At 34.7% G+C, this 14,303-nt stretch overlaps 1 protein-coding gene across 3 annotated transcripts in view; it reads right to left on the bottom strand.

Moving 5' to 3' along the window:
* Positions 1-14,303, bottom strand: part of CEP350 (centrosomal protein 350) — a 136,127-nt gene that overhangs the window by 82,300 nt on the left and 39,524 nt on the right. For all 3 annotated transcript variants that reach the window (XM_082465045.1, XM_082465044.1, XM_082465043.1), the window contains exons 12-15: positions 12,131-13,191; positions 10,550-10,700; positions 8,995-9,167; positions 2,066-2,252 (exon numbers count right to left, since the gene is read on the bottom strand). In XM_082465045.1, coding sequence (XP_082321171.1) covers positions 2,066-2,252; positions 8,995-9,167; positions 10,550-10,700; positions 12,131-13,191 — 1,572 coding nt within the window. The remainder of the gene's footprint in view (positions 1-2,065; positions 2,253-8,994; positions 9,168-10,549; positions 10,701-12,130; positions 13,192-14,303) is intronic.

Consider the following 14,303-nt stretch of genomic DNA (forward strand, 5'->3'; position numbering starts at 1 on the left):
TCCTGAACTTTCTAAGAAGTAACCTCTCATAGCAGTTTGATTACAACAACTCAAGGACACCGGGCACATGTCTAGCCCCTCTTTGAGAAATCATGCTCATTAAAGGTATTGTTTCTCATAACAAGAAGCATGCTGCCTTGCACTAACCATTTATTTACTGACTAAATTACTCAAATACCCTATAAAGCATGTTAGCAGTTACCATATTTCAACATACTAAAGCAAGCTTACTTTTAGCTTTAATAAAACTATGAGACGGTTTTCAAAGGTAAACATTTCTCTTATACCAGCATTTAAATATTTGAATAAAAGTAGTCTTGAGAGGCACTCACTTGTTTCCAGTGACCTTTAATTTTCTACTGACGGTTTAGAGAAATACATTTTTAACAGTCTGACAATTTCATTTATGGAACATAAAAAGAATTATCATTACTTCTGTCTCCTAATAGATCTCCATGAAAGAATTCCAACACAACATCAAAACAAACTGCTCTGTCTGAATCTCACCTTACGGTTTTACAAGACGAATTTATATTTGTTCTGCAGAGACTTCCCCAGATTAGCATTTCCAATGATGTTAGTTAAGTTTTCCAAAAAATCAAAAGGAAACAAAGGGAAAGAGTGTGGAGACAGACAGTGTCTACAGCCATGTAAGTTAAGAAAAAAATAGGTTAAATAATTTTTTAAAAATCTGGACTCCTTTGTATCAAAACCTCAAATTGTTTTATCCACTGTGAATCTCCACAGGTGGAAAAGTGGGGGTCTAGACTACAGTATGGGGCATTTATCAACTTATTTGGCTATGGATTCTGTTTCAGAAATGTTTAACTTTGTAGATTTTGCCAATTAAATCATCAGAGTATCTCTTAAGGAAAGGTAAAGTTTTCTGAATTCCAAAATCATTGACAAAGAAATTAAAATTCAACTTTAAACGTAACAATGATGGTATTAATGATACAGCATTATCTGCAACATGAAAGCATTAAAAATGATTATCGGGGCTTCCCTGGTGGCGCAGTGGTTGGGAGTCTGCCTGCCAGTGCAGGGGACGCGGGTTCGGGCCCTGGTCTGGGAGGATCCCACATGCCGCGGAGCGACTGGGCCCGTGAGCCACAACTGCTGAGCCTGCGCGTCTGGAGCCTGTGCTCCGCAACAGGAGAGGCCGCGATGGTGAGAGGCCCGCGCACCGCGATGGGGAGTGGCCCCCGCTTGCTGCGGCTGGAGAGGGCCCTCGCGCGGAAACGAAGACCCAACACAGCCAAAAAAAAAAAAAAAAAAAAAAAATGATTATCTGTATGTGACACTGTACTAGAAAAAGCACATAGTTTTAAAATAAAAAAGAAATATTCATGTCTTCTCAGAGCTTAAGTTTCCAGAAGGACAAAACCAGTGCAGCAGATAAAAAGTCATGGAGACAGAGTAGGAACTGTACATAAAGCAACAGTTATGTGTAAGCAATAGGCTAAGTGCATAATATATTATGATATTAAAAAGAAGGAAAAAAACAGAGTGTACAAGTTCCATAATTAATGGAAGAGTGAGATTTCAAAATCTGCTTGAGTCATCTAATAAGTTGAGCAGAAGAGAAAAGTTCAGAGGTACAAATAAACAATGATACCAAAAGAACACTAAGCGGTTGTGTTTAAAGAGTGGAAGAATACAGTTGATAAGAAAACTGTATAAACAAAGGAAATAAGATAGTCTTTGGTAGCCTAGTGATAACACTTCAAATAAAGTTAAGCTCTTAATGTTGATCTGTGGGGTAACTGTGAGCTCCCAGAGTACCCTAAGGAGAGTAGTTGCTTGGTCAAAGGATTGAGACAAGAAAACTGTGGCAATGGCATTTAGAATAGAAAGGTAGGTTGTGCTAGAGGCAGAGAATTCCTGTGTGAGTGGTTGTAATTGTTTAGGTGAGAGATGACTATATTCTAAAATACAGATAATGACTAGAGCTATGAACAAAACCACAAAAAAACATAAATTTATTAAGTGAATTCTCTGAACATCAATGATATTGTAACTTTAATTAAATATGAATTACAGTATAAAATATGCATTACTTTACCTCAAAGAATGCCCAGAAAGATCCTCCAAAGTGCTATCAGTGTCAAGAGTCTGCTCACAATCTTTAACAGAAAGTTTGCTACTGGTCCCAGATTTCTTTCCTTGATGAGAGCCACGTTCTGAACTAGAGTGTACTTTTTCTTCATCAAGAAGTGAGCTCTGAATATTTCCAGTGAGTGAATCTAGCCCTGTAAAGTAAATTTCTTATAAAACTGATTCCCAATATTAGAAGCTACTAAGAGAGAACTGATACCTAGATTTCAATAAAATAACAAAAAGTACAAACCAGAATATCTTAAAACGGACTTTAAAAAAATTTGCTTCCCTCTCCCTCTTTCCTCTCCCTCTTCCCTCTCCCTCTTTTAAAAAAAAAAAAAAAATTTGCTTTTCATATCTAAGATAAAGCAGTTCTTCATTCTTCGCTTCCATTTAAGGAAAGTGAAATTTCTTCCATTAATATCTCCCACTGGCTATTAAAAAATAAATTGTTCTTAGATCAAATGTTTAAAAAAAAAAGACAAACATATTAAACAAGAATAAGTACTACTCTATCCCTATAAAAAAGTAACCAAAAGGAAATTTTTTAAGGATAAAACCCAGAGGTAAGAGAAAAATGGTATCAACTGCCAACTGAACTATATAATCCTTTCAAAAAACTATGGCAAGAACTAAGTAGCCAGATTCATAAAACTGTTCATATTCTCTGACTAAGAATAATCTTACTTACAGGGGTATCTTAAGGAGATTATTGAAACAAACAAAACACAAATTGTGCATGACATTCAATGCATAACTTTATAATTAAAAAAATTTCGGGACTTCCCTGGTGGCGCAGTGGTTAAGAATCCGCCTGCCAATGCAGGGGTCATGGGTTCAAGCCCTGGTCTGGGAAGATCCCACATGCCATGGAGCAACTAAGCCCATGCGCCACAACTACTGAGCCTGTGCTCTAGAGCCCGCGAGCCACAACTACTGAGCCCACGTGCCTAGAGCCCATGCTCCGCAACAAAGACAAGCCACCGCAATGAGAAGTCCGAGCACTGCAACGAAGAGTAGCCCCCGCTCACTACAACTAGAGAAAGCCCGTGCGCAGCAATGAAGACCCAACACAGCCAAAAATAAGTTAATTAAAAAAAAATTTCAACCTACATTTCCGACAATAGAATTGTCTATGTTACATAGATAATAGTAACTTGAATATTTAAATAGCACTCTGTAATTTAAAATGCACTGCATATATATTACCTTATTGCTCTTAAACACCTTATGAAGTGGGTACCATATAATTAATTTGCTGATGAGGTAACTAGAGATCTATGAGGCTAAATAACTTAAGGATACACAGTCGATAGCAGAAATGGGACATAAACCCAGGCCTCATGACTCTAAGTCTAGGGCATTGTTCACCTTGGTGATATGTTTCAATAGCAGCACAGAAAAATATTTGCTAGGTTAAAAAAAAAAAGCAGAAAAAAGAATCATGTGCACATTTTAATGACAGTTAAAAACATTTTTTTAATGTAGATATATGGTTAAAGATCAAAAGAAAATGGAAAAGTAAAGAAAAAAACAATTATGCTGCACACCCATGTTCACAGCAGCATTAATCACAATAGCCAAAAGACAGAAGTAACTCAAGTGTCCTTCAGCAATGACTGCAATAACAAAACATGGTATATGCATACAATGAAACATTAGTCAGCCTTCAAAAGGAAGGACATTTTGACACATGCTACAACATGGATGAACTTTGACAACATCATGCTAAGTAAAATAAGCCATCCAGTCACAAAAGAACAAATATTGTATGATTATACACCTATATGAGGTCCTAGAGTAGGCAAATTCATAGAGACGCACAAAGTAGAACAGCTGTTACCAGGGGCTAAAGGGAGGAGAAAATGAGGGTTATTATTTAGTGGGTATAGAGTTGCAGTCTGGGATAACGAAACAGTTGTGGAGATGGATAAAATGGTGATAGTTGCACAAAAGTGTGAATGTACTTAATGCCACTGAACTGGACATTTAACAATGGTTAAATTTCCTAGTCAAATTCATAGAGACAGAAAGTAGAACGGTGGCTGCCAGGGGCTGGAGAGGGAGGAATAGGGAGTCCCTGTTTAATAGGTACAGAGTTTCAGTACAGGAGGATGAAGACGTTCTGGAGATCTATGGTAGTGAAACTTCGTTGCAAACAGTGTGAATAAATTTAACGCCACTGAATGGTACGCTTAAAAATGGTTAAAATGGCAAATTTTATGTTAGCTATTTTTACCAATAAAAAATAGGTAAATTTTAAAATTATGCCATATTATGCTGTAGTGATAGTAATAAGGTAACAATTTTTCATTAAAATTTGGTTTAAAAAAGGAAAAATGAGAACAGTCTTACCATATGAGAAATATCAAACCCAACTATCAAAGAAATGCAAATCACTTCAATGAGATGCCATTTTTCATTATTAGATTAGCAAATATTTTTAAAGTAATGAAACCTTGAGTGTCATTCAGTACACACAGGAAATAATACTCATACACCATTTTCATGGGAGTGCAAACTCATATATCCTTTCTTGAGGACAACTCAAAAAATATATAAAAATCATTTTCCAGCCAAGCCCTTGACTCAGAAATTCCACCTGACTCATAGTAATTCATCCTAGGAAGCTATGTAAAGATATATACAATGAATTAAATATGCTGACTGCATTATCATAATGGGGAGAAAAACACACAAATAATCTAGACGATTATTAATCAATGAGAAAGGATTCTATAATCTAAAATCTATTCATGATCCCTAGGCTAGAAGCAAGCTGTTAATACTGTTTAGCTCTAATTTTTCCATAATAAAGACGCACTCTTATAATAAAAACACTTCATTCATTTAATATATTTTTTTGAAAATACACAATTGAAAAATTGTTCTTGATTTCAAAAAACTAGAAATTGTAGACAATACAATGGTCTAAGCAAGAAAGATCTAAACTCCAAACAAGGGACCTATATGCAAAGAAAACGTTTGCCCGCAGTTTAAAAGACTGCCAAAGGAAAGTATATTTATATGTTTTAAAGTTAAATTAAGATAAATAATTTTTTCTTATGGTTACCACTTTAATCTACCAACTATTTTCAACTACATTGGGAAGGAGCTGAGTGAGCATGCAGACAATCTTTTTCACCACCAGATGGAGCATATACAACAAAATTTACACATCTTAGAACTTTGGGATAAAGTACTAAGTTTAAGTTGATGCTGTGGAAAGTAAAATATATGGGTTTTTTTTAAGGCATTGTGAGCGGGATCAGGGAAACTGAAAGCCAAAAACAGTACCTGTATTTCATCTAACCAAGTTTTAGATTATAATTTTTAAAACCTATACTGAATCATATTGTTTATACTCATATATTTAATATATCATGATATCTTAACTTGTACAATATATTGCAGTAGAAGGTACACTTGATTTAGGAGTTAGAAGCCAGAATCTAGGCTTCGCCAGTAACTAGTTAGTAACCTTAGGTGAGACACTAACATAACAAAGAATAACAACTGCAAAATAAAAGAACTGAGCGAGATCGGCATTTCCCAAAATGTATTCTGCTGAATTCTAATGTAACATGCTGACTGAAGAACTGATTCTGTGGTCAAATAAATTTGAAAAATACTTCATACTATAGCCTCATCCTCATCCTAAAATAAATAATCCATATTAGCACATTAAAAGTGTTGATGAACACCAAAAGCACAAGCACCAAAAGCAAAAATAAATATGTGAGACTACATCAAACTAAAAAACTTCCAAATTTTGTCTTCATCAACAAAATAAAAAGACAACCTATGGTAAAATACTTACAAATCATATACCTGATAAGGGCTTAATATCCAAAATACATAAAGAATTCACACAACTCAACAGAAAACAATCCAGTTAAAACATGGGCAAAGGAACTGAATAGACAGTTTTCTAAAGGGAAACAGTATGGAGGTTCCTCAAAAAACTAAAGTAGACCTACCATATGATCCAGCAATTCCACTTCTGGGATTTTATCCAAAGAAGATGAAAACACTAATTTGAAAATATATATGCACTCTGATGTTCATTGCAGCATTATTCACAACAGCCAAAATATGGAAACAACCATCCATCAATGGATGAAGGGATAAAGAGGTGGTATATACACAATGGAATATTATTTGACCATGAGAAAGAAGGACATCCTGCCATTCGTGACAACATGGATGGACCTTGAGGGCACTGTGCTAAGTGAAATAAGTCAGACAGAGGAAGACAAATACTGTATAATATCACTTATATGTGGAATCTAAAAAATCCAAACTCGTAAAAGGACAGAGTAGAAAAGTAGTTGTCAGGGGTAGAGGAAATAGGGAGATATTGGTAAAAGGTTACCAACTTTCAGCTATAAGATAAATAAGGTCCAAGGATCTAATGTATAACATGGTGACTGTAGTTGATAACACCGTATCGTATAACTGAAATTTGCCAAGAGAGTAGAACTTAAATGTTCTCACCAATATATATATATAGTGACGGATGTGTTAGTTAACGGACTAGATGGAAGGAATTCTTTCACAATATATATGTATATCAAATCATCACGATGTACACTTTAATTACCTTACAATTTTATTTGTCAATTATCTCTTAATACAGCTGAAAAAATTAAAAGAAAAAAAAAAGTGTTGATGAATCCTGCAAGAAGGAAGCCTGTTTCACTCTAAAAGCTTCTCCCAAGTTTATGGAACCATGGAGCTCTTTTATCCTCAGAATACTTATGAAACAGCCTATTGCATTGAATCAGTATTTCACAAGAAAAGACAGGCTTTGGGAAGTGTTGATAAAATGATGTCTAATGTTCCTGCCAAAGACTTTCAGAACACTTCCAATCTGCAAGAGAATTATACTAGGTTAATGATTTTAAAAGAATCTATTCCTAGCACTCTCACATTGGAAGTATAAAGTGGCACTAGCTTTCTGAAGGACTATTTGGCAAAATGTATCCAAATTTTAAGCATGGCATACTCAGTGTCCCATTATCTCCCTTCTAGGATTTTCTCTTAAAGGAAAGAACCAGATCAAATGCATAAAGATGCATTTGTAAGGATATTCAATGCAGCAGTGTTTATAATAGGAAAAAAAAAAAAAAGAAACTAAATGTCTAGCAATGGGGAATTGGCTAAATAAATTACAATTTATCCAAATAACAGACCACTAGGTAGTCACTACAAAGGGTTATCCATATTTATTAACATAGAAAGGTATCTGTAACCCATTAACAGAAAAAAATATCACATAAAATGTGATCTTGTACATGTAACGTTTTCTATTTACATATGCCTACTGATTGTCTGGAAGGATTCTTACTAAAAATGTTAACATTTCACATCCATTAGAATGTCTGTTCTTCAAAAAAAACAAAAACCCAGAAAACAACAAGGGTTATTTTAGTATATATGTGGAGCAACTGGAACCCTTGTGCACTACTGGTGAGAATGTAAAAGGTTGTAGCTGCTATGGAAAACTGTATGGCAGTTCCTCAAAAAAATAAATATACAAATGCCTTTTGATCCAGCAAGTCTACAACTGGGTATATACACAAAAGAACTGAAAGTAGGGATTCAAATAGTATTTGCACACCAGTGTTCATGTCCACATTATTCCCAATAGCCGAAAGGTTGAAACAACCAAGATATCCATCAACTGATGAAAGAATACACAAAACGTGGTATATACATATAATGGAATATTATTCAGCCTTAAAAAGGAAGGACATTCTGACACATGCTACAACATGGATGAAATGTGAAGACGTTATGCAAAATGAAATAAGCCAGACACACAAAGACGAATATTACATGATGCCACTTATATGAAGTACCTAGAGTAGTCAAGTTCATAGAGACAGAAAGCAGAACAGTGGTTAACGGGGGCTCAGGGAAGGAAGGAAAGGGAAATTACTGTTTAATGGGTTCAGAGTTTCAGCATGGGATGATGAAAAAGTTCTGGAATTAGGTAATGACGATGGTTGTACAACACTGTGAATGTGCTTAACAGCACTGTATTGTACACTTGAAAATGGTTGAAATGATGAAGTTTACATTATGTATACTTTACCACAATAAACTAAAATAAAATCTAAAAAAATGTTAACATTGGTTATCTCTAGGTAGAGGGAATACAGGTGATTTTTAATTTTTAAATATTTTCTATATTTACAGATTTCCCCCCCCCCTTTTTTTTAACTCAATGAGCAATTTTTTACTATCAGAAAAAATAATTTTGGAGGCAAAATCATTCCCTAGGGACCATCCAGTGAGCTTAAGAGGCCTTTGCCTAATTACTGTTATCTTCTCACCTCTAGGCCTACAGAGCAAATGAGATGTACACATACACGTAAGCTTCGAAATTACCATAGCATCTATTATCATCTTCATTTTATAGATAAGGAAACTTGAGTATTATATTTATTTAATAACACTCAGAAATGTACATGATATAAAGTTTTTTAAAAAGCAGTTGCAAGACAATATGATTTCATTTCTGTTTTTTAAATAAAAATGTATGTGGGAGTGTGCCTGATTTTATGTATATACTGGAAAAATAGGCACCAAAAACATTAATACTAGTTACCTCTGAGCAGAAGACTCAATAGAGATTTATGTTTCTTGCATGATTATTTATCTACAATCCTTAACTTTTTATCATTGTTAATGTATTCCTTTTGTACTAAGCGTAAGATTTATAATGTCATATATCAAAAGGTATTGTTGTAATGATAAATAAATATGAAAGCCAATTACATTATCATAAAGAAATTCATCTAACTTACGAAATGAAATCATAACTTTAGATCACTATCACAAAGTCACTGGTAAGAGAAAAAAATTACCATGTAGAATTCCACTTACATTCTATCTTTTCCTTTTTTCCTTTCTTTCCTTTAGAAGAAGAAGATGAACGAGACGACGCAGCAGACTGGGCCCCTGATGAGTGCTGGGAGGTAACATCCACAGAGGAAAGATCATAGGCAGACTTCCTGCTAGAATGATCCTCCTGAATGCCTAAACTGTTACTACCAATACTGTCAAAGAATAAGTAACAGTGGTTAAAGCAAGAAATAAAAAGTCTCAAATCACAGCTCAAACTATAGATATTTTAAATTCTATTTAGTCACAAGGAGAATATAACTATAATCAAACTTTTCTTGGTTTCTTACTACCAGAAACCTGGATCATTGCCTATGACTCAATTTACTACTGAGAAAAGTCTCAGGCAGCTTTTTACTGAAGTGAAACCAATAAAAACGGGTAATTCAGACACATAAGAGAAAAGAATATAATGTTGGATACTGAAAAATGTGGCTTCAATTTCTATTCAAATTTATAATTTATTATTTTCCTTCTGATAATCTTATAGGGAACAATAATTTAATATGCTCTACTTCAACTGAGAAATAAAATGCAATAAATCATACTGACTGGTGATATTAAATGTCAACACAATTAAATCCTTGCAAGTCTTGATTTAAAAATTAGTCTTTTCTTTAAAGTTCAAAATTTAAAATTTTGCTATAATCTTAATAATACTTATTTTCATTAATCCAGCTAGATATAACTAATTTTTAAAAGATCATCCAATAATTTTATGTGCATTACAATTTGTAATTTGTGAAGAAAGTTACACTGCATGTGAGTAATTACAGATTATTTTATATGGTAACAAAATTTAGGGAGGAAATTCTCTCTGGCAAAATCTGATTCACTTACTATATGACGCTGTACAAGTAACAACCTTAGTGCTTCAGTTTCCTCTCTCAACTAGGAATAATAACAAAAATACTTATATCAGGCTATTGTAAGAATGAGTTAATACGGGTAAAGCCCACTCAGTCCTCTCAGGGCCTTGTACATTAAGTGCTCAATAAGTATTAATGTTATAATATTGCTATTTTTCAAAGATTTGCAAAATTTTAGATGTTATCCCAATTATAAAAAGATTTACTGATTACTGAGGATCATGAAGTCAAGGGTCTATCTAGTCATCTTCAATTCTATCACAGAAAACCATTTCTTAATCATCTCACATTAATATACCATGGGATAGTTTTCCCAATACTAACCTCTACTGGGGATTCACAGATTGATATAACAACCTGTATTTTGCTTATTATGTGCCAGGCCCTGTTCTACATACTTTGTATTTCACTGAATATTCGTAATACTTTAACAGAGAAGAAAACTGAGGCACAGGGAAATTAAGCAATATGCCCAAAGACAAACAACTAATAATTAGGAGAGCCAGTATTTAAACCCACACAGTCTGGATCCAGAGCCCAAGCTCTTAATAATCACTATCCTATCTTTAAACAAGGAAAATTTGACTAATATTCAGACCATAGTTCTCATTTGTACATTTTTCTCACTCTTCAGATTTTGCTCCATACTGTCAACATATTCTTCTTACTTGGGTTCAAGAGCTGACTTTTTTTCTGTCAAAGTCCCACTCCCTGCAGAGGAGACAAAATCATCTTCATATGAAATGCTGCTTAGAGGGGTTGTGATGGCATTCAAAGGCCGTGATACTGATGTTCCTCTTTCCAACCTGTCTTCAAATCCTGTCAAAAGTAATAATTGAAATGTGTTTTAAAACAAAAATTTAAAACTATAAGCAACGCATTCCATAACCTGGAGATTAACAACACGGATTTAGGGACATTATAGTTTGCTTTTATTAGGGCTTCTTTTCAAGTTAATCTTTATACCTAACAGTACATTTTTAACTTTTTATTAGGGAAATTTTCAAACATACATGACAGTAGAGAGAATCATACAATGAAACCAGTGCATCCATCACCCACCTTTAACAATTATCAACACATGACCAATCTAGTTTCAATTAAACTTCCTATTCCCTCCGTCTGTAACTCTCCCCAAATATTACTTTGAAACAAATCCCAGATAATATATCATTTCAACTCTAAACATTTCAGTATAATATCTTAATGAAAATCTAACAGAAGGATTTAAGAACAAATCCAACTTTCTTGTGAAAAAAAATTGAGGGTGTTGATTTAAAAGCACTTTGCTTTAACCAAAAGAACTTTAGTATCCAAAGAACTTTAAAATTATCACCTATAGAAATAAGTGTTAAACAAAAGAGATCAATAGCACATACAGGTCTGCACAAGATCATACTGAAGTGGCTAAATATAAATTCTAGGAAAATGCAATGGGATACCCAATTAAGCATAAGCTGAACAGATAAAATCAATTCATTTGTCAGATAAGTTGCTCACTATGTAGAATGGAAATGAAAAACCACAGTATCCATGGCTGACTTAGGGCTCAGCCTCTCTCTCCAACCTGGGAATTCTAAGGTTATACTAGCATAAGATGTGTAGAATCCACCTACAGTAGAAGAACAGAGAAAGGGACTTGAAGGAATTGAGGCCACCACAGAAAAGGAAAAGTTGTGTTGCAGGATTTCAGGGATAAAAACAGAACTTTAAAAGTTATTGTTTCAGGACCCAAATATATAGCTACACTACTCTCAAAGTCTGTTTTTAAAATTAGTTTCGACAAACAGTAATAGATCTGTTTCCACATTAGAAATGTTACTGCAGTTGCCCCTCTCAATTCTTGACCACTATATTCCCAGTGATTCACACACAAATCACTGTTTTAAGAAATATACTTATTTTCTATCTAAATATATAACTCTGGTCACAGTAAACCTAGTATACACTTGATACATACCAATCCTGAACATCACCTATGAATTTCTCTAAATTAGACCAAAATTTCTATAACCACCAACCACTGTTTTATGACAATAACAGCTAAAAACTAAAATTTTAAAGATTAAATGAGAATACTCTGGTTGAAGCTTGCAGATAACTCAGATTAATTTGGACAATAATAAATCTCTACTATCCTTGTAATGAATGATGAAAATTTATAGTTAAGTATTATCTTGTACAGAATTATGAAATAATTTATCTTAAGATAACATACAAATATTACAAGGGTTACTTATTTTTCTCACCTTTTCCATATAATTTATATGATTTTGTAAAAATATTAATGACACTATGTGGACTTCCCTTTGCCAGTTCTTCCCATGGTCCTTTGCTTTGTGTACCACCTATGGGCCCAAAGAGTGGCAAAAATTTTTCAGCTTCCTTCTGAAACTCTTTGATGGGTTCATAAGCATTTCTTTCTCCAGCACAAAATTCCTTTTCTTTTAAGATTTCTGATAACTTCAAAGGGGACCGTCCATCTTGACCTCCCTCTTCTTCAGAGAGACTACCCTCACTAAGAAGAGGCCCTTCACTCACTGAATCTGTGCTGGAACCAAGAGACATTTTGGCTTTGTCTTGAGAACAAGCTTGCATATCAGAGCTAGAAGAGTCAGTCTGCCTCTTACACAACTGTGCCAGCAGCCCTTCTGGTCTGGGACCAGGGGATCTCATTCTGAAGCTTGATATGGCACTGTGAGGTCTTATCATCTCAGGAAGTTTTTTAAATTCACTAAGGTTGCCTACACCAGGAAGATCATCATCAAAAGTTGCATGAGATACACAGGTTCCCAGCATCTTTTGAATTCGAGCAGAGAAAACATCTTCTGCATCCTCTTTCACAGGTGGACTTATAGCCTTGGTCCAATGTCCATCTTCTTGGGGTGTTCGCTGCACATCATACTCAGTGTTCCATACTGACCCATAGTTAATGTTAGCCCCAGCTAATTTCTTAGCTTCACTTTCAATCCTGCTGGACAAAGAAGCAGCTGTTGCTTTCAAGGCTTCAATACGATCCAGTTTACTCTTATATTGGCTAGCAGTAGGTTTTAACAAGGCATCTGGATGAGCAGCTGGTGAGGTCAGGTATGGTTGAGGTGTAAAAGTTAATGGCCCTGAAGCCATATTATGATTCTTCCTAGTTGGTAAAATGGATTCAAAATCCTTATGCAAAATTCCTACATGCTCTAGACTCAAGAGATGGGAAAGTAAATTTCCAGCTGTTCCAACAAGAGGCTGTGGTTGAGAATGGTGGACTCGTGGACTCAGTCTGTCAGGCTGCATCCATGTAGGATCCATCAAATCCCTTCTGGAAATGAAAGTTACAATATGTTAGTTAACACATAAACTTAAACTTAAACTGTCTTTTAAGTTTTGTTTTTTCTGATTATAAGAGTAATGCATAGCCACTGCAAAAAAAAAAAAAAAAAAGACAGACAGACAAAGGATAAAAAAGATAAATATCACTCATAGCTAACCAATGAGAAAGAGGCACTATCACTATTTCATTATATCTTTCTAGGACTTCCCTGGTGGCGCAGTGGTTAAGAATCCGCCTGCCAATGCAGGGGACATGGGTTTCAGCCCTGGTCCAGGACGATTCCACATGCCGCAGAGCAACTAAGCCCGTGTGCCACAACTACTGAGCCTGCGTGCCACAACTACTGAAGCCCGCACGCCTAGAGCCTGTGCTCTGCAACGAGAAGCCACCGCAATGAGAAGCCCGTGCACTGCAACAAAGAGCAGCCCCTGCTCGACGCAACTAGAGAAAAGCCTGCACACAGCAACGAAGACTCAATGCAGCCATAAATAAATAAATAAATAAACTTTAAAAAAAAGAATTATATCTTTCTAAACATTTTTCTACATGTATGTTGTGTTTCATGTTATTTTCACGAAAATGAAATCTTATCATACATACTGTTTTGTAAACAGCTTTCTTCAACTAAGACACATTTTTTAAACTATTGAGGAGAAGGCATTATAACCCTTAAAACTCTGTGGACAAAATTTTTTACAATATTGGCTCTACCTTTCTGTTTAAAAATAATGTTACATAAAAGAGAAATGCTTAAGACTGTAGGCATGATATTACTCTAACCAACACATATTTAATAAACACCAAACAGTTATGTTTAACATTGTACATACTAAAGAAATGAGATTATTACAATCTAGTTATAAGAAAAATTGATAGGGCATCCTTAAAGGCTAAAAACAGAATAAAGATGTCCTAGATGACATTATATAATTCACTTATATTTCCAGATTATAGACAACCTCCCTTGTATAGTATATTAAGGAATACTATACAAAGGTTAAAGACTGGTGTTAACTATTAGAAGATCCTTAGAAAAAATAACATGAGGTTTTGTCCTTGGTCTTGTCCATTATTTTTGGATTGATGACATGAAGACATGC

This window comes from Balaenoptera physalus, assembly GCF_965194825.1.
Source record: "Balaenoptera physalus genome assembly, chromosome: 1".
Taxonomy (NCBI): Eukaryota; Metazoa; Chordata; class Mammalia; order Artiodactyla; family Balaenopteridae; genus Balaenoptera; species Balaenoptera physalus.